We start from the raw sequence: 22,071 nt of genomic DNA, 5'->3' as shown, positions 1-22,071 counted from the left end.
CCATGGGTCCTGACCAGACAGTGAGAACTGGAGAAAAAGTTATGTGTACTGGAAAGTTCTGAAGGGTATTCTGGATATGTGGATTTCCAACCCAAACGCAGACTAATCATAAATCATTAGACCTGACAGTGTCAGTTAACTTGCCACTTTTACATAATCAAACTCAAATAACTTATGTTAGTTTCAACTGATTGCTCTGTTAAAATTCAGCATTTATCATCCACCAATCTGAGAGTGATTCTTTTCTGAGAAGGTTTTATTTCATAGGTTCAACATTCATAGATCCGGCTCAAGATAACCAACAAAATATATGAGCATATTTGAAGACATGGTAATCAGGACATATGTTATGCTGTAGACATTTTAGAAAAACAGGAACATGAGCATATACAGACTGATAAACAGATTACATGAACAGAAGATGTCTCACTCTGATTTCTGCATATAAAAAGCACACATTTCATTGAACAAGATGACCATAAAAATGTAATTCTTCATGACAGTCATTCTGCACACATTATATAAAATATATATATATATATATATATATATATATATATATATAAATCCTTGCACAGCAATTGATTCTTGCCCCTGGTGCCACAATTAAGTTTCAGCAATGAATGTTGAGAGATTTATAAAGAAGAGAATCCATATACTGTACATACATACAGTATATATATATGTGTGTGTTCCTCATTATTATTATTGTTATTTATGAGGTGGTTCTGTGTATTTGTAAATATATATACATGTATAAGCTTTTCCCATTTACATTTCATTGTAGACTCATTGTGGACTTAGTATAAAATATCACCAGCTTTTGTCTTTTTCTACAAAATACAGTACTGCAAATTTTCAAATTTGCAATGAAATAAATCATTATCCGCTTCAGACCTGCTTCGAAGAGAGTGTGCTGTTATGAAATGCCTTTTATATAAAATCCCTTTGGCAGATTTGACATAACCGAGACTGCAAAAACTCAAGGTTAGATTCCTCTGTAAAAGAGGTCCCTGTTTTGTAGCAGGATGCACTGTAAGACATCCCTTTGGCCATGATAAAATGAATGTCTTCAGTGAAAGTTTGATGGTATCACTGCATGAGGATGTCAGGCTCAATGTTGAAGAGCAGGTCGTCGTTGCCTCTGCGCACCTCCAGCAGCAGAGTCGTGTCTTGGTTGAGCGCTTCCTTCAGGTCGCTGGAGCTCATCAGAGGCTCTCCATTTAACTTAACGATGATGTCACCATCTCTGATGCCCCCTCTGAAACACATTTGGAGAAATTATACAATACATTTGTCAGTTCTGTGCTTGAATTTGTAAGGGACAATGTATACAGCTAAACATAAAATAAATCCTGACAGGTGATCAGGACACAGACACAGAGATGAGCAAGATAGATAAATAAATGATATTTTTTTCCTGAATAATATCTTAGAGCCTCTGCTTAGAAGAAAATAATCCATTACATGTACAAAACAATCAACAAGTCCATTTGCTGTGGTAATTTCTATTACAGTTGATAGCTGAGACACATGCAAGATGGCGCCAGTTGCATTTGTGCATAACAAGAATGAGTCCATGGTGTGATAAGAGTGAAAAAATGCCAATGACAACAGCTAAGAGAAAAAACTCATCCGATCACATGATGATGCACCTGATCAACCAGACTCAGTGAAGGATGTAAAACATATAACTAAGTGGCTGTTCACACAGAATGTGCTATTGCATTGAAAAACATTAAACACAGGCAGTGAAAAAAAAAGCAAGGTTAAGAGATGCAAGTTGAACTTTTAACATGACACGCTGCAAAATATACGAGTAACTCTCTATATTTTATTTAGCAATTTTCTTATTTTATATTATTTCTGAACATATAGGATATGTTTAATGTTGTAACTTTTCCGAAACAATATTTAACAAAGAGAATTTTACTTGAATCCTGTCATAATTAATTTTTTTTGTTTTTTAGAAGCACAGCCACAACTGAAAGACTAAAGTTCATCTGGTGTGACTGATGCTTACTTCTGAGCAGGGGAGTGAGGAACCACCTCATGGACGTAGATCCCGCTGCTGACATCAGGGAAGTCGGGATTCTGCTGCCTCAGCTCTTCCACGAGTCTGGAGGAGACACAAACAGAATGCTTCACATACACACAATGACTAAAGAGGACAGCTGTGTTCATTTACATGTGTTGTGTTTTAGGGCTGCACGATGTGTCGTTTAAGCGTCGATATCGCGATGTACGAATCCACGATAGTCACATTGCAGGATGTGCTATGTAGGCTGTGGTAGTTGATCCGTTATTCATTAACTGTACGGACCAGCTGCTCCCCGGCCCTTGACGAATGTGATTCGCGGAGAGCGCGAGAGAAAGAGCGCGCGAGAGAGAGCGCCAGAGAGAGAGAGAGAGCACACGCGAGAGAGAGAGCGCGCGAGATAAAGAGAGCATGACAGAGAGAGAGACAGAGGGAGAGAGAGCGCTTCAAACAACACGAGCTTGCTCTCTCTCCCTCGCGCATATTAATCAATTGACACGATGGTGTCGATGTTTAAATCATTTAAAATGAGAATGTAAATCTGCTCACCCCATTTTTGTTTGTAAGAAAAAATTAGATCAGATTTCATATCGCAATATATATCGCAGAAAAATAAAATATCGCAATGTCATTTTTTCCCAATATCATGCAGCCCTATTGTGTATAGTCATCTGAAGTGAAGGACACTCACGCTTCTGTGATGGTGAACATTCGGATTCCAATGAAACGCGTCTTAACTGCTCTTGTCTCTGAAACAATATGTAAATGTGTTACATTTAATACTGCCATAATTACTCTTAAAAAATAAAACATACTTTTAATATTAGATGATTCACACTCTGATCTCTTTTACAAATTCCCTTGTACAAAAACTGTACCCATGTACCTTTGTTTTGCTTTCCCAATGAATCATTTAAGAAGCGAGTTATCCTGTCTGAAGGAATGGCAAAGGAGATTCCTGCAGCTACTTTCAGGGTGTTGATTCCTATTACCTCTCCGTCCTTATTGAAGACACATTACGAAGAAATGTTAAATACAGTATCAGTATTTCTGAGTATTAAAAGGACACCTAAAAATTTAAATGCTGTTATTTTCATTGTATTGTACCCATGTTCCAAACATGTATGTCTTTCCTTCTTGGGTGAATGTTCAAGGAGCAGACAGACATTCAATATTCAAATGATGCAGACATTTTTCCAAGTGAATCATTCCATTAAGTCTAATGTATGGTGGTCGAGAGAGCTCAACGCGCTGCAATTTAAGAAAACACATGTAAATTGAAAAAACACCAGCAAATAAAGAAAACTTCTTTATCAGTTTGACAACACAATTGTTGCAAATCCTCACAACACATGCAAATTAACAAACGCTGCAAATCCTCACAACACATGCAAATTAACAAACGCTGCAAATAGCACTGACCACAATGGAAAAGTTTCAAGGAGACCCCAAAAAGTGTCGGACCCGGTTGGGATTTGCTTATTATGCAGTGGCTACTGGTCAGTAGAGTTGTTGATGAACTGAAAGGTGAGTTTTTTTTTTTAGCATGATTCCTTTAGCTTTTGGATATTATTAGCCTAAATAAGTACATTTACAGTACACAATTAATTGTGAAACGTTACTTTATAAGATGGCTAACTTTAATATCCTCAACTAAATATAAATTCAAGGTTAATGAAAATAAATTTCCAGTGGTTCATTAATTGTTTCTTAATTTGCATGTGTTGTGAGGATTTGCAGCGCGTTTCTTAATTTGCATGTGTTGTGAGGATTTGCAGCACGTTTTTTAATTTGCATGTGTTGTGAGGATTTGCAGCACTTTTCTAAATTTGCATGTGTTGTAAGGATCTGCAGCGCGTTTCGTTATTTGAATGTGTTGTAAGGAGTTGTAGTTTTTCTTAATTTGCATGTGTTGTGAGGATTTGCAGCGCGTTTCTTAATTTGCATGTGTTGTGAGGATTTGCAGCCGTTTCATCATTTGCATTTGTAAGGATTTGCAGTGCGTTTCGTTATTTGCATGTGTTGTGAGGACTTGCAGTGTTTCTTAATTTGCATGTGTTGTGAGGATTTGCAGTGCGTTTCGTTATTTGCATGTGTTGTGAGGATTTGCAGTGTGTTTCGTTATTTGCATGTGTTGGGAGGATTTGCAACACTTGTGTTGTCAAACTGATGAAGATGTTTTTCTTCATTTGCTGGTGTTTTTTCAATTAGCATGTGTTTTCTTAAAGGGTTAGTTCACTCAAAAATCAAAATTATGACTCGTGAACGAGTCAATCTTTTGTTCGTTAACTTGCTCGACTCGGTGTTCATCTTCAGTTCTCTCTTCACAGCAGTTCAGTCAGTGTACTGTTTGAGTAAATAAATTACTCCGGGATATTGGTTTGTTTTAACTCAGAGGGAGTGTCAGCCACATTAAAAAAGTTAACAGCTTAAGTCATTTGTGGATTACTGGTTATTGGAGACGCGAACCGTTTCAAACGATTCAGTTCGATTTGGTGAACTGGTTCAAAAAGATCCAGTTACATCGAATGATTCGTTCACGAACCGGATATCATACACTGCAGTGAACGCGCTCACAACAGACCCGGAAGAGAAGTCAATGCTGAATAAAGTCGTAGTTTTTGCTATTTTTGGACCAAAATGTATTTCCGATGCTTCAAAAAATTCTAACTGACCCTCTGATGTCACATGGAGTACTTTGATGATGTTTTTTTTAATCTTTCTGGACATGTACAGTATACCATACACACAGTTTCAATGGAGGGACTGAGAGCTCTCAGACTAAATCTAAAATATCTTAAACTGTGTTCCGAAGATGAACGGAGGTCTCAGGGGTTTGGAACGACATGACGGTGAGTTATTAATGTCATAATTTAGATTTTGGGTGAACTAACCCTTTAATTTGCAGCGTGTTGAGCTCTCTCGGCCACCGTACTAATTTCAAAGAAAACTGACACACATCACTTGTATGAAGTAATTACCAAATTAACGAGTGGTCCACCTGAGTTCCCATACTGAGAAAAGAAAAAAAAAGTTAATTATTGGTACCCTCAATCAATTTTATACGTTTTCTATATGGGATTAGATTTATGCCAAAAGTACTGAACATAAATGTTGAAGCATTGAACAAAAAATATAAATCCAAAACTTTAAATGAAGTACAAATCTCAGACTTCAAACAGCATCCATTCTAAAATTTAACAGGAACCATTCATCAGAATTGCATGTGAAATAATAATTAATGATAATTATTGGTGCTCAAACTATTTTACATGCCTTATCTAAATGGGATTAGATTTGTAACAAAAGTACTGAACATAAATTTTCATAATATTTTTCTGTTGGCCAATGCACTTTGGGGCCAATTAAAAGTTTTGTTCAGTTTTTTTGGTAACTTGCTCATCATGCAGTGTCCAGTGTTGGGCAGTAATGAATTACTTATTAATTTAGTAATCTAACATGTTATAATTTTCAAAATAGTAATTAAGAGTATAATTACAAGCCGAGGTCTCTATACGTTACAGCCATGTTACATTGCTGACAGAATGCAGTGTTTTATAATATAGAATGTAAAAAAGGATGTAGCATACGCACTGTCAAGTCAAGTGCCAGTGGATTAGAGACCTTCTCTCGCGAGACATGATGCAACAGAGTGCAGCACGTGGGACAAGACTTGATAGACGAGTGCAGAGACTCGTGTGTGCGGGATGCGGGAGAATAAAATGATTCACGGGAATCCAGTAAAATAGAAATATCTAAACATAAAATGTCTAGAACAAATAAATTGTTATTCATATATTGCACAAAAGCAACACGAACTAATATAAAATATAAACATCATCAGGCGCAAGTTTATGCAGAGTTTCTATTTAGGATATAACACGTGTTTGCAGCATTGAGCAATGCAGTGATGAAATTTGCATGTTCACGTTTCCTTTCATTGTAACACACAAATTGGAGACATTATGTAATATTATGCATATATTTATTGTGTTATAACAGAGATTTGTGAGATTGCATGAACTGAGAGATGTCTTTTAAAGATTATAAATGCAGCGCTCTTTGATTGCATTCTGCCAAACCATGCATGCAGCAGCCGCTTGCTTTAGTTAAAAATAACAGTGTTCTGTGAATGTTGACGCTTTAATAACAAATCTTAACGGGAGCGTGTATGCTGGGATTTCATAAATTTCATAGAGGAAAAGTAATGTAACTAGTAATGTAACTAATTACTTTTTAAATAAAGTAATCAGAACAGTAATGTGATTGCTTTTAAAAGGAGAAATCAGTCATCAGTAATTTGATTACATTTTCAGAGTAACTTGCCTAACACTGGCAGTGTCAGTGGCCCATGAGCTTATCTTCTCTATTGACAGCAAAAACCCAATCACAATGCGCCATTGACAGAGCAGTGAAGTATATAAATATCGCTTCACCCCTCCCCACTTCTTCTCCCTCTCTCCAAATGAACAGACCAAAGCGCAAAGTGAAGGACACTGCGTTTGACGTCACTTCCTGTTTGTTGTTGGCGGCTGTACTGCGTTTGAGCTCCGTCACTATATTCTTTTCATTGACTATTTTTAACTCAAAAAACAATTGTATACATCATCGTTTCCGTTTATATAACGTGTGAATATATCCTCTATTGTATTCTACAACAAAAACAATCAGAGCGCCTCGCTATCACTAGTTTTATTTTGATCTCCCGGGTCCGCTATTAGCTTTTAGCCCGTTAGCATCAGCGGCGTGGTTGCAGCTAACTGCGCTAACATTGCTAATACTCTATTCACACACATTACCACTGCTGTACTCACTGTTACTTGCTTTAATGGCGGATGAATGTCTCCACTCTGTGCAGCTCGAGCTCGAGGCCGTGGGAAAGCAGATTCGCGACCTGGAGGTGAGGCAGGCCCAGCTGAGAGAGCGGAGAACCGCGCTGGAATCATCCCGGGCTGACGCTCACAAGTCCGGGGTAAGTATACAGCGATCTGTTAACAGTCCCACCACGTCTACTCCGTGTGTTTCTCTGCACAGGCCCGGTGCACCCAGGACGCGATCTTCCCAGATGTCCTTCACTGCGACGCCGGGACACCACGGACCCTGGGTGCATCCACAGCGGAGGACGCGAGCCGGGTCCCGGGCGACGACTTCTCCCCCTCCTGCCTTCGACATCTCCATCCGGAACCGCTTCGCTCCCCTCCGCGAGACAGGACGCGACGCTGTGATCATCGGAGACTCCATCGTCCGACACGTAAGTGCTACGTTAGCCGAAGGTAAAGTGCACACTCATTGTTTGCCTGGTGCTCGTGTTCTCGATGTTTCTGCGCAGATACCCGCGATCCTGAAGGTCGACGAGAGCCCCAGAGCGGTCGTGCTTCACGCCGGGGTTAACGACACCACGCTGCGGCAGACGGAGACGCTGAAGAGGGACTTCAGCAGCCTGATCGAGACGGTTCGCAGCACGACGCCCGCGGCGACGATCGTCGTGTCAGGACCACTGCCCACGTATCGACGAGGACACGAAAGGTTCAGTAGACTTTTTGCTTTAAATGAATGGTTGTTGTCATGGTGTAAAGAACAGAAACTGCTATTTGTTAATAACTGGAATCTTTTCTGGGAGCGTCCTAGGCTGTTTCGCGCTGATGGATTACACCCCAGCAGAATCGGAGCGGAGCTGCTCTCTGACAACATCTCCAGGACACTTCGCTCCATGTGACTAGTAAGACAATTCTCTAATAACTATTATGATGAGTTTTGTTCCACCCGCTTAAATGATAAAAGTACTTGTGCTGTAAAAACTATTAAGACTGTGTCTGTTCCCCGGATAGTGAGGTCAAAATGTAATGAAGGATCTAGAAAAAATCTTATCGTAATTAAACCAGAAAAATGTAAAGTAAATGAACAAAAACAATTTTTAAAGTTTGGGCTCATAAATATTAGATCACTCACACCCAAAGCAGTTATTGTAAATGAAATGATCACAGAAAATAGTTTTGATGTACTCTGCTTGACTGAAACCTGGCTAAAACCAAATGATTATTTTGGTCTAAATGAGTCTACTCCACCAAACTACTGTTATAAGCATGAGCCCCGTCAGAATGGTCGTGGCGGAGGTGTTGTAACAATATATAGTGATATTCTCAATGTTACCCAGAAAACAGGATACAGGTTTAACTCTTTTGAAATACTTCTGCTAAATGTTACACTGTCAGACATGCAAAAGAAATCTAATGTATCTCTTGCTCTGGCTACTGTGTATAGACCACCAGGGCCGTATACAGAATTCCTAAAAGAATTTGCAGATTTCCTCTCAGACCTTCTAGTTACAGTTGATAAGGCGCTAATCATGGGAGATTTTAATATTCACGTTGATAATGCAAATGATACATTAGGACTTGCGTTTACTGACCTAATAAACTCCTTTGGAGTCAAGCAAAATGTCACCGGGCCCACTCATCGTTTTAATCATACACTAGATCTAATTATATCGCATGGAATTGATCTTACTGCTATAGATATTGTACCCCAATGTGATGATATTACAGACCATTTCCTTGTATCGTGCATGCTGCGTATAACTGATATTAACTATATGTCTCAGCGTTACCGTCTGGGCAGAACTATTGTTCCAGCCACCAAAGACAGATTCGCAAATAACCTGCCTGATCTATCTCAACTGCTATTTGTACCCAAAAATACACATGAATTAGACGAAATTACTGACAACATGGGCACTATTTTCTCTAATACATTAGAAGCTGTTGCCCCCATCAAATTGAAAAAGGTTAGAGAAAAACGTACTGTGCCATGGTATAACAGTAATACTCACTCTCTCAAGAAAGTAACTCGTAGTCTTGAACGCAAATGGAGAAAAACTAACTTGGAAGTTTTTAAAATTGCATGGAAAAACAGTATGTCCAGCTATAGACAGGCTCTAAAAACTGCTAGGGCAGAGCATATCCACAAACTCATTGAAAATAACCAAAACAATCCAAGGTTTTTATTTAGCACAGTGGCTAAATTAACAAATTACCAGACGCCACCTGATTCAAATATTCCACCAACATTAAATAGTAATGACTTTATGAATTTCTTCACTGATAAAATAGATAACATTAGAAATACAATAGCGAATGTAGATTCTACAGCGTCTAACACTTCAGTTTCATCCATCGCACCCAAAGATAAACTGCAGTGCTTTACAAATATAGGACAGGAAGAGCTAAATAAACTTATCACTGTATCTAAACCAACAACATGTTTATTAGATCCTGTACCCACTAAATTACTAAAAGAGCTGTTACCTGTAGCCGAAGAACCGCTTCTCAATATCATTAACTCGTCGTTATCTTTAGGTCACGTCCCAAAACCATACAAGCTGGCGGTTATCAAGCCTCTTATTAAGAAACCAAAACTAGATCCTAGTGTACTGGCAAATTATAGGCCTATTTCAAATCTTCCATTTATGTCTAAAATTTTAGAAAAAGTTGTGTCTGCTCAATTGTGCACCTTCCTGCATAAAAATGATCTGTATGAAGAATTTCAGTCAGGTTTTAGGCCCCACCATAGCACAGAAAATGCACTTGTTAAAATTACAAATGACCTGCTTCTTGCGTCAGATCAAGGCTGCATCTCATTTCTAGTCTTACTTGATCTTAGTGCTGCGTTCGACACCATAGATCATGACATACTCATAGATCGATTACAAAACTATACAGGTATTCAAGGGCAGGCTCTAAGATGGTTTAGATCCTACCTGTCCGATCGCTACCATTTTGTTTACTTAAATGGGGTGTCATCTCATTTATCATCAGTAAAATATGGAGTGCCACAAGGATCCGTCCTAGGTCCCCTTCTATTTTCAATATACATGTTGCCCCTTGGTAATATTATTAGAAAATACGGAATAAGCTTCCACTGTTATGCTGATGATACTCAGCTATATATTTCAACGAGACCAGATGAAACTTCCCAATTATCTAAGCTAACAGAGTGTGTTAAAAATGTAAAAGATTGGATGACTAAAAAATTTTCTCCAATTAAATTCGGATAAGACAGAGATATTAATTATTGGACCAAAAAACACCACACAGAATCTTGTAGATTACAATCTGCAACTAGACGGATGTACTGTTACTTCCTCTACAGTCAGAAATCTGGGTGTTATATTAGACAGCAATTTGTCTTTTGAAAATCATATTTCCAATGTTACAAAAACTGCATTCTTCCATCTTAGAAACATTGCCAAGCTACGAAACATGTTATCTGTTTCTGATGCAGAAAAGCTAGTTCATGCTTTCATGACCTCTAGACTAGACTATTGTAATGCACTTCTAGGTGGTTGTCCTGCTTCGTCAATAAACAAGCTACAGGTAGTCCAAAATGCAGCAGCTAGAGTCCTTACCAGGTCAAGAAAATATGATCATATTACCCCAATTTTACAGTCTCTGCACTGGCTACCTATTAAGTTCCGTATCTGTTACAAATTATCATTACTTACCTATAAGGCCCTAAATGGTTTAGCTCCTGCGTACCTAACTAGCCTTCTACCACGCTACAACCCATCACGCACCCTAAGGTCACAAAACGCTGGACTTTTGGTAGTTCCTAGGATAGCAAAGTCCACTAAAGGAGGTAGAGCTTTTTCACATTTGGCTCCCAAACTCTGGAATAGCCTTCCTGATAATGTTCGGGGTTCAGACACACTCTCTCTGTTTAAATCTAGATTAAAAACGCATCTCTTTCGCCAAGCATTCGAATAATGTATCTCTTAAATTGTGAGTGTAGTTGCATCTGCATTTTTATTCTTTAGCTTGGGTTAAACTAATTTTACTTTGTTGGATCAGCAGCTATGCTAATGATGTCTCTATCTTGTTTCTATGTTTTGCCACGGGATTTACATCCCGTGGTAACTAGGATTTACACAAGCTCCAGTCTGGATCCAGAACACCTGAGAAGAGATGATGCTGACCCTCAGAGGACCTCAGATGATGCTAACCTTGAATCAACAAACAGAACTAACAATTATTGCTACATGTGTGACTGCATCATATAATTACTATTAATTAATAATATTGATAGTTCATCATCTAGCTGACTACGTCTTGTATTATTATTATTATTTTTATTTTTCTAAAATCCTGTCAAACGTGCACAAACTACTAGCTACTACTAAATATTGTAGAAACATAATTTTCTGTAAAGTTGCTTTGTAACGATTTGTATTGTAAAAAGCGCTATACAAATAAACTTGAATTGAATTGAATTGAAAAAGTGGTGCTGAAAATCTCCAGTATAATAAGCTTAAAAATGTAGAGGCAGATGCACTGCAGTAGCCTCTTCTTCATCAGCAGTGACAAAGTTTGTGCAGCAACATAATCAAGTAAAAGAGGAGGTGAGGCAGGAAGTACAAGCTTGTTCTGTTGTCAATGATGATGGTCCTCAAAGGGACAGGCAGGAGGATGAGGAGATGAGGAAGGGTAGCTGAATCAGTAGGGAATAACAGTGACTTTCAGGGAGTTAAAAGGGAGGTAACCTGTCCTAATATGTGTGCGCCATAAAGATAATGACTGTTAATTACTCAGTCAGTGCAACAGAAGCTGTTTGGTGTTGTTTTTGTAGGTAGCCTACTGGCTATTTTCCTCTAACAGTCACAACTTTGATGGACTATTATAACACATTAACTGTGTCATGTTGCTTTGGCTAAACTCACAATGCCATGAGTGACTTCGGTGGTCATTCTTTAAGTCGTGTGGCTGTCTTTATGTCCAGTCTTAACTGTGTAAACATTAAGATAAATTATTCACCAATATTTGGATTTGAGATGATCCTGTATAATCTGAATATTTAATAGGTTATCAAATAAATTAGAACACCTCCATGCATTAAATGTTCATAGCAGTAATGTTCATACTAGTAATACTCATTACCAGTATGGTATTGTTTAAATTGTACAGATTTTAGCAAGACTTTTTCAGGTAAATACCTAAATAATGAATCTTCTCTCTCTCTCTTTGTCTAGTCAAGCCTTGTTAAAGAAGTAAAGGAGAGAGTGGAGAATCAGGGAGTACTGGGTGGTGTCCAACTAGACTAACTTAAACAGGTGTACACAGTAGTTATACAAGTCAAGTCACCTTTATTTATAGCGCTTTAAACAAAATACATTGCGTCAAAGCAACTGAACAACATTCATTAGGAAAGCAGTGTGTCAATAATGCAAAATTATAGTTAAAGGCAGTTCATCATTGAATTCAGTGATGTCATCTCTGTTCAGTTAAATAGTGTCTGTGCATTCATTTGCAATCAAGTCAAGAATATCGCTGTAGATGAAGTGACGCCAACTAAGCAAGCCAGAGGCGACAGCGGCAAGGAACCGAAACTCCATCGGTGACAGAATGGAGAAAAAAACTTTGGGAGAAACCAGGCTCAGTTGGGGGGCCAGTTCTCCTCTGACCAGACGAAACCAGTAGTTCAATTCCAGGCTGCCGCAAAGTCAGATTGTGCAGAAGAATCATCTGTTTCCTGTGGTCTTGTCCTGGTGGTCCTCTGAGACAAGGTCTTTACAGGGGATCTGTATCTGGGGCTCTAGTTGTCCTGGTCTCCGCTGTCTTTCAGGGCTGTAGAGGTCCTCTCTAGGTGCTGATCCACCATCTGGTCTGGATACATACTGGATCCGGGTGACTGCAGTGACCCTCTGATCTGGATACAGACTGGATCTGGTGGCTACGGTGACCTCGGAATAAGAGAGAAACAGACTAATATTAGCGTAGATGCCATTCTTCTAATGATGTAGCAAGTACATCAGGTGTTATGGGAAGTGTTCCCGGTTCCGGTTACCTAATTAATGCAGCCTAAAAAATCCTTTAACAGATTTGGATATTAAAAGCATATTAGTATGTTATGTGTAAGCCAGGTTAAAGAGATGGGTCTTTAATCTAGATTTAAACTGCAAGAGTGTGTCTGCCTCCCGAACAAGGTTAGGTAGGTTATTCCAGAGTTTAGGCGACAAATAGGAAAAGGATCTGCCGCCCGCAGTTGATTTTGATATTCTAGGTATTATCAAATTGCCTGAGTTTTGAGAACGTAGCGGACGTAGAGGATTATAATGTAAAAGGAGCTCATTCAAATGCTGAGGTGCTAAAGCATTCAGGGCTTTATAAGTAATAAGCAATATTTTAAAATCTATACGATGTTTGATAGGGAGCCAGTGCAATGTTGACAGGACCGGGCTGATATGGTCATACTTCCTGGTTCTAGCAAGAACTCTTGCTGCTGCATTTTGGACTAGCTGTAGTTTGTTTACTAAGCGTGCAGAGCAACCACCCAATAAAGCATTACAATAATCTAACCTTGAGGTCATAAATGCATGGATTAATATTTCTGCATTTGACATTGAGAGCATAGGCCGTAATTTAGATATATTTTTTATGAAAAAATGCAGTTTTACAAATGCTAGAAACGTGGCTTTCTAAGGAAAGATTGCGATCAAATAGCACACCTAAGTTCCTAACTGATGACGAAGAATTGACAGAGCAACCATTAAGTCTTAGACAGTGTTCTAGGTTATTACAAGCAGAGTTTTTAGGTCCTATAATTAACACCTCTGTTTTTTCAAAATTTAGCAGTAAGAAATTACTCGTCATCCAGCTTTTTATATCGACTATGCATTCCATTAGTTTTTTCAAATTGGTGTGTTTCACCGGCCCGCGAAGAAATATAGAGCTGAGTATCATCAGTATAACAGTGAAAGCTAACACCATGTTTCCTGATGATATCTCCCAAGGGTAACATATAAAGCGTGAAGAGTAGCGGCCCTAGTACTGAGCCTTGAGGTACTCCATACTGCACTTGTGATCGATATGATACATCTTCATTCACTGCTACGAACTGATGGCGGTCATATAAGTACGATTTAAACCATGCTAATGCACTTCCATTAATGCCAACAAAGTGTTCAAGTCTATGCAAAAGAATGTTGTGGTCAATTGTGTCAAACGCAGCACTAAGATCCAATAAAACTAATAGAGAGATACACCCACGATCAGATGATAAGAGCAGATCATTTGTAACTCTAAGGAGTGCAGTCTCAGTACTATGATACGGTCTAAATACTGACTGGAAATCCTCACATGTGTCATTTTTCTCTAAGAAGGGATATAATTGTGAGGATACCACCTTTTCTAGTATCTTGGACAGAAAAGGGAGATTCAAGATTGGTTTTTAATTAACTAGTTCTTTGGGGTCACGTTGTGGTTTTTTGATGAGAGGCTTAATAACAGCCAGTTTGAAGGTTTTGGGGACATATCCTAATGACAATGAGGAATTAATAATAGTCAGAAGAGGATCTGGATTCTGGAAGCACCTCTTTTAGGAGCTTAGATGGTATAGGGTCTAACATACATGTTGTTGGTTTAGATGATTTAACAAGTTTATACAATTCTTCCTCTCCTTTAGTAGAGAATGAGTGGAACTGTTCCTCAGGGGGTCTATAGTGCACTGTCTGATGCGATACTGTAGCTGATGGCTGAATGGTTGGAATTTTATCTCTAATAGTATCGATTTTAGAAGTAAAGTAGTTCAAGTCATTACTGCTGTGGTGTTGGGGAATGTCAACACTTGTTGAGGCTTTATTTTTTGTTAATTTAGCCACTGTATTGACTAAATACCTGGGGTTATGTTTGTTTTCTTCTAAATGAGAAGAAAAGTAATCGGATCTAGCAGTTTGAAATGCTTTTCTGTAGGATATGTTACTTTCCCGCCAAGCAATACGAAATACCTCTAGTTTTGTTTTCCTCCAGCTGCGCTCCATTTTTCGGGCTGCTCTCTTTAGGGTGTGAGCATGCTCATTATACCATGGTGTCATACTGGTTTCCTTAACCTTCCTTAAGCGTAAAGGAGCAACTGTATTTAAAGTGCTAGAAAAGAGAGAGTCCATAGTTTCTGTTACATCATCAAGTTGTTCTGAGGTTTTGGATATGCTAAGGAATTTGGATACATCAGGAAGATAACTTAAAAAAGCAGTCTTTTGTGGTAGAAGTGATGCTTCTTCCATACTTGTAACAAGAAGTAGAATTTACAATTTTGGCTATATGAAGTTTGCACAAAACTAAATAATGATCTGAGATATCATCATTTGGCTGCATAATTTCAACACTATCAACATCAATTTCATGTGACAGTATTAAATCTAGAGTATGATTTCAACAAAGAGTAGGTCCTGAAACGTGTTGTCTAACCCCAAGAGAGTTCAGAATGTCTATAAATGCTGATCCCAATGCATCTTTTTCATTATCAATACACACACATAAACACACACAATGTGTGCACTATGAATGATAGTGTATATATATGGGTGTTGACCGTAGGAGAGGAAGAATTGTATAATATTAGGAGAGGAAGAATTGTATAAACTTGTTAAATCATCTAAATCAACAACATGTATGCTAGACCTTATTCCATCTAAGCTCCTAAAAGAGGTGCTTCCAGAAGTCATAGATCCTCTTCTGACTATTATTAATTCCTCATTGTCATTAGGATATGTCCCAAAACCTTCAAACTGGCTGTCATTAAGCCTCTCATCAAAAAAACGCAACTTGACCCCAAAAAACTAGTTAATTATAGACCAATCTCAAATCATCCTTGTCTGTCCAAGATACTAGAAAAGGTAGTATCCTCACAATTATATTCCTTCTTAGAGAAAAATGGTATCTGTGAGGATTTCCAGTCAGGATTTAGACCGTATCATACTGAGACTGCTCTCCTTAGAGTTACAAATGACCTGCTCTTATCATCTGATCGTGGTTGTATTAGTGCTATTGGATCTTAGTGCTGTGTTCGACACTATTGACCACAAAATTCTTTTGCATAGACTAGAACACTTTGTTGGCATTAATGGAAGTGCATTAGCATGATTTAAATCGTACTTATATGACCGCCATCAATTCGTAGCTGTGAATGAAGAGGTATCCTATCGATCACAGGTGCAGTATGGAGTACCTCAAGGCTCAGTACTAGGGCCGCTACTCTTCACGCTTTTTTTCTTCCCGGCCCCGTGAAACACACCAATTTGAAAAGCTAATGGAATACGGTCTATGCTCTCAATGTCAAATGCAGAAATGTTAATCCATGCATTTATGACCTCAAGGTTAGATTATTTTAATGCTTTATTGGGTGGTTGTTCTGCACGCTTAGTAAACAAACTACAGCTAGTCCAAAATGCAGCTGCAAGAGTTCTTACTAGAACCAGGAAGTTTGACCATATTAGCCCGGTCCAGTCAACACTACACTGGCTCCTTACCAAACACTGTATAGATTGTAAAATATTGCTTATTACTTATAAAGCCCTGAATGGTTTAGCACCAAAGTATTTGAATGAGCTCTTGTTACATTATAATCCTCCACGTCCACTGCATTCTCAAAACTCAGGCAATTTGATAATACCTAGAATATCAAAATCAACTGCGGGCGGCAGATCCTTTTCCTATTTGGCGCCTAAACTCTGGAATAACCTACCTAACATTGTTCGGGAGGCAGACATACTCTTGAGGTTTAAATCTAGATTAAAGTCCCATCTCTTTAACCTGGCTTACACATAACACACTAATATGCTTCTAATATCCAAATCCGTTAAAGGATTTTTAGGCTGCATTAATTAGGCACAGTAAACCGGAAACCGGGAACACTTCCCATAACACCTGATGTACTTGCTACATCATTAGAAGAATGGCATCTACGCTAATATTAGTCGGTTTCTCTCTTATTCCGAGGTCACCGTAGCCACCAGATCCAGTCTGTATCCAGATCAGAGGGTCACTGCAGTCACCCGGATCCAGTACGTATCCAGACCAGATGGTGGATCAGCACCTAGAAAGGACATCTACAGCCCTGAAAGAGAGTGGAGACCGGGACAACTAGAGCCTCAGATACAGATCCCCTGTAAAGACCTTGTCTCAGAGGACCACCAGGACAAGACCACAGGAAACAGATGATTCTTCTGCACAATCTGACTTTGCTGCAGCCTGGAATTGAACTGCTGGTTTCGTCTGGTCAGGGGAGAACTGGCCCCCCAACTGAGCCTGGTTTTTTTCTCCATTCTGTCACCGATGGAGGTCTGGTTCCTTGCCGCTGTCGCCTCTGGCTTGCTTAGTTGGGGTCACTTCATTTACAGCGATATCATTGACTTGATTGCAAATGAATGCACAGACACTATTTAAACTGAACAGAGATGACATCACTGAATTCAATGATGAACTGCCTTTAACTGTCATATTGCATTACTGACACACTGTTTTCCTAATGAATGTTGTTCAGTTGCTTTGACGCAATGTATTTTGTTTAAAGCGCTATATAAATAAAGGTGACTTTACTTGACTTGACTTGACCGACTGAACCAATTTTTGGATCATAGAGTGATGGGTCGCCTAGTCCAAAAAATGCCAGGGATAATTTATTTGCTCCAGTTCAGCACTGAATTGCAAATGAAAATCAATAATAATAATAAAATAGCAAATAAGAAAACTCTAGTAATGCAATCATAAAGTTTGATAATCATTTAGGAAGCATCATAACCTTTAACAAAATAGGTTTTCTTTATAATTTATATTTTTGTTCAATAAGTGAATAGTTATGTTCAATCCATAATTATTACTTCTTGGATGCAATATGATTTCAGAGCTTATCTTATGCAGACAGTAAGACTCTTAACATGTGTGGTTGTAGTTATTCTGTGTCTTACATTGATGATGGCGTCAGTCTGGATGTAGTCCATGTCTGAATCACGGAGACCCAGTTCTTTCCCATCTCTCTGTGCAGTGCTGACTATTCCTGTGGTCACTGTGTTCTGCAGGGAAAACGGGCTGCCGATAGCAACCACAAACTCACCCGGGCGCAGGTCTGCCGAGTGACCCAGCAATAAAACGGGCAACTTTTCCTGCAAAGGGGTTGTACGAAGTATTGAGAAAACGTACTCGGTTACTAAACGTAACCTCGGTTCTCTCTAGAAGAGCGAACGAGTACTGCGTCTTAGCTAAGACGCTACGGGGAAAAGTCTCTTTTCACGAAATACTGAAGCAAAAAATTATCCTTAATTTTGTATTTTTGTAAAGCGCATTTGCAGCAGTACACAGCCATAGGCGAGAAGGCTCGTTCGCTCATTCGCGCCCTTCTTGCTACTTCCCGCTGAAACGGGTGTGGCCCAACCTATAAAAGGAGCTCAAAAAGGCTGACTCACCTGATTTATATCATCGCCGAAGCGAACCAGAGTGAATCGTGCGCACGGCAGAGAACGCAGTACTCGTTCGCTCTTCTAGAGAGAACCGAGGTTACGTTTAGTAACCGAGTACGTTCTCTTACGAGAGCTCTCTCGTACTGCGTCTTAGCTAAGACGCTACGGGAACCCAATGTAAAACGCCGTGCGCGCAGGGATCACACACCAATAAACCTGAAGCAACGCCCAGGATTTACAGTGCACAGTCACCTGAGGGACTCACAGAGAGTCCAGGACAGAAAAGGGAAAAAGCCCTCCGTCCTATATCTAGCAGCATCCGTAGATGCGGCAATATGACATCACACAGCCGAGGCAAGGCCTGACCAATGTGGCAATGCGGGTCTTACGCAATACTGCCCATATAACAGTTGGCAGCGCATAGCGCTCGTGAACTCAGAATTCCCCTCAGGGCCCTGATTCAACTATAACGACAACAGCCTTGCTTGCAAGGCGGGGACCTCCAGGTTATAGAACCTGATAAATGTAGACGGCGAGGCCCAACCTGCCGCCATACATATATCCTGCAAGGAGATCCCAGTAGACCACGCCCACGACGAGGCGACGCCTCTTGTGGAGTGTGCTCTGACGCCCAACGGGGGCTGAAGGCCCCTGGAAGCATAAGCTAACGCTATGGCGTCAACTATCCATCTGGATAGAGTCTGTCTCGAAACAGCCATTCCCTTGGAACGTCCACCGAACGAGACAAACAGCTGCTCCGTCTGCCGAAAGGCAGCAGAGTGAGACACATAAGCTCTTAAAACCCTGACAGGGCAAAGAAGACTCGAGTCTCCATCCTCCCCTGACACCGGCAGGGCAGACAGGGCAATAACCTGAGCCCGAAACAGTGTGTTGAGGGATTTCGGCACATAACCGTGCCTAGGTTTGAGTATGACCCTTGATTCATTGGGCCCAAACTCCAAGCACGACTGGTTCACCGAGAGCGCGTGCAAATCACCCACACGCTTCACAGAAGCGAGAGCCAACAAAAATACTGTCTTGAACGACAGATGCTGAAGGCTAACCGATTGGATAGGCTCAAAAGGGGGACCCTTCACCCCATGAGCGCCCACACATGGAGGGACCACAACTCCGGTTGAGGGTGCCAAATCGAGCCCCTGGCCTGCGAGAGGAGGTCCCTCCTCAACGGCACCGGCCACGGGGCGACATCTGCTAACTGCATCAAATCTGGGAACCATGGTTGGTTCTTCCAAAGAGGTGCTACAAGCAGTATTGAACATCTCGTTTCTCTCACCCGTTCTATCACCTGCGGAAGGAGGGAGACGGGAGGGAACGCATAAAGCGGGCAGCACGGCCATCTCCGTGACAGCGCGCTTTCGTTCTTGGAAAAAGAACGCGGGGCAGTGAGCGTTTTCATGGGACGCAAAGAGGTCCACCTCCGCCATGCCAAATCTCTCCCACAACAGCCGGACTGTTTGCGGGTGTAGAAACCATTTGCCCGTAGGAACATTGCCTCTGGACAGCCTGTCTGGACCCAGATTCTGCAGTCCAGGCACATGCACTGCTCTCAGCAAGCGCACGTTGCGCTGAGCCCAAACCAGGAAGCGTTCCATCAGCCTGCACAGGTTTCGGGACCCGAGACCGCCCTGGCGATTTATGTAGGACACCATGGACATGTTGTCCGCACGGACTACGACGTGGTGATCCTTGATATGGGGACAAAAGCGCGTCAGCGCGTTCTCCACTGCCAGCGTTTCCAGGCAGTTGATATGATGGAGCTTTTCCTGTTCTGACCACAGGCCAAAGGACGGTCTGCCTTCGAGCAGCGCTCCCCATCCCGAAGTGGAGGCGTCCGTCGACACCATTTTCACACTCGGGGAAGTCCCCAGGCTTACACCTGATCGGTACCAGCCGTTCACTGTCCAAGGTGCTAGAGCCGCAACACAGCTCTGATCGACCTTGAAATGCAGCCGGCCAGACGCCCACGCTCTGTGCGGCACCCGAGCCTTCAGCCAGAACTGCAGGGCCAAGCCGCAGAACCGGAGACGCTGAGGCCATGAGACCCAGCAACTTTTGACAGTGTTTGAGCGACACGGTCGCGCCGTAGCGGAAAGAACTCGCTGCGCGCTGAATACCCATCGCGTGCTATGGTGACAGCCGCGCCGTCATGGAACACGAGTTCAGAACTATACCCAGAAACAGGATCGTCTGACTGGGGTTCAGCGAACTCTTCGCCCAATTGACACTGAGGCCGAGCTTCTCGAGGTGATAGAGTAAAATGGCCCTGTGGTCCACGAGCTCCACTCGTGATCGGGCCAGAACCAGCCAGTCGTCCAAATAATTCAGCACTCGTATGCCTCTGAGTCTGAGAGGAGCGAGCGCTGCATCCATGCACCTCGTAAACGTACGAGGAGCCACGGAGGACTGTAAACTGGTATCTCTGGCCCTCAAAGGCGAATCTCAAATATCGCCTGTTGTTTGACGCTATCTGTATTTGAAAATACGCGTCCCTCAGATCTATTGACATGAACCAGTCCCCTCTGCGAATCTGCGCGAGGAGTTTCCTGGTCATAAGCATTTTGAAACTGCGTTTCATCAATGCCTTGTTCAGCTGTCTTAGATCCAGTATGGGCCTGAGACCCCCGTCTCTCTTGGGCACCAGAAAGTATCTGCTGTACAGCCCCCCCCTCGCTTTGAGCTTGAGACACAGGCTCTACAGCCCCTTTGCTCAACAGTTTTGATATTTCGGCCCGAAGTATGTGTGCTACTTCTGTTTTGACCGTAGTCAAAAACTGTAGCGAGTAGCCTCTCTTTATAATGCCTAGCACCCAATCCGAAACCCCTGGAAGCGCTGACCATGCATCTGTATGAATGGCTAAGGGCTGGATGCGAAGCGCGCTCTGTTGACCGGGCAACGGCGGCGCTCGGGTGTGCTGCGCATTTGAGGCGGGGAGCGCGCTGATCACAGCGGGCAGATCGCTCCTCCTCGACCCCGTCCCGGCGCTTAACCGACTGGGGGAAGGCTGAGCAGGTCCCGTGGGACTCGATATGTCTGCGAGTAACAGTGGGCTGCATATGTGCACATTTACCACTTTCAACTCGCTGTCTGCCTGTGCAGAGCATACGTGCACGGGCCTCGTTTTTACAGAAGCCACGCGCCGTATGTGACATAGTGTATGTGGGCACTGGGGAGTGGGCACGTTTACTATGCGGCGCGCTCGACCGATCTGTGTCGATCTTACGTGCGCGAGCCCTGTGTGCAGGGCTGTGCTTACATGTGGAGATGGGCACTGAGCAGTGGGCATCGTCACTACATTTATAGCACCATCGGCCGTGGCCGGACGAATGTGCACGGGTTTCGTTTTTACAGAAACCACATGACGCGTGTGACATAGTGATTGTGGGCACTGAGGAGTGGGCACGTCTACTATGTAGTGCGTGTGATCGACTTGAGTCGCTTTTATGGGCGCGAGCCCTGTGTGAAGGGCTGTGCTTATATGTGGAGATGGGCACTGAGCAGTGGGCATCGTCACTACATTTATAGCACCATCGGCCGTGGCCGGGACACCAGAAATTACACCTTTTTCGGGAAATATCTGGGTAGCCGTGATAACGGTTTTCGTGTGCAGGCAAGCGGGCAACCGTACAGGCTTGCGCATTGCAAAAAACTCTGAAACAGTCACAATCTCTGGAACTGAAACAGCGGCTCGCTTAGGTGAGAGCCCGGCCACAGCGGAACTCGTACACCGGCGCTTCGATGAAGCAGCTATCGTGTGTAGTGCCGACGCAGCGTCATGCAGCATGCGTAGAT

The 22,071-nt window shown here is 41.7% G+C and overlaps 2 protein-coding genes across 2 annotated transcripts in view; one reads left to right on the top strand and one right to left on the bottom strand.

Moving 5' to 3' along the window:
* Window positions 1-238: 238 nt before the first annotated feature.
* Window positions 239-22,071, bottom strand: part of LOC132109368 (serine protease HTRA3-like) — a 31,068-nt gene continuing 9,235 nt past the window's right edge. Inside the window, exons 4-9 of the mRNA XM_059515392.1 lie at window positions 17,772-17,966; window positions 5,020-5,052; window positions 2,925-3,039; window positions 2,730-2,787; window positions 2,024-2,119; window positions 239-1,261 (exon numbers count right to left, since the gene is read on the bottom strand). Of these exons, the coding sequence (XP_059371375.1) occupies window positions 1,093-1,261; window positions 2,024-2,119; window positions 2,730-2,787; window positions 2,925-3,039; window positions 5,020-5,052; window positions 17,772-17,966 (666 nt within the window). The 3' untranslated portion in view covers window positions 239-1,092. The remainder of the gene's footprint in view (window positions 1,262-2,023; window positions 2,120-2,729; window positions 2,788-2,924; window positions 3,040-5,019; window positions 5,053-17,771; window positions 17,967-22,071) is intronic.
* On the top strand, window positions 6,950-11,145 carry LOC132097953 (uncharacterized). The gene is made up of 2 exons (XM_059503980.1): window positions 6,950-7,757; window positions 10,955-11,145. The coding sequence occupies exon 1, from the start codon at window positions 7,104-7,106 to the stop codon at window positions 7,752-7,754; it is 651 nt and encodes a 216-aa protein (XP_059359963.1). The 5' UTR covers window positions 6,950-7,103; the 3' UTR covers window positions 7,755-7,757; window positions 10,955-11,145.

The sequence above is a fragment of the Carassius carassius genome, chromosome 2, assembly GCF_963082965.1.
Source record: "Carassius carassius chromosome 2, fCarCar2.1, whole genome shotgun sequence".
Taxonomy (NCBI): domain Eukaryota; kingdom Metazoa; phylum Chordata; class Actinopteri; order Cypriniformes; family Cyprinidae; genus Carassius; species Carassius carassius.
This window is presented reverse-complemented; position numbering and strand designations above follow the sequence as displayed.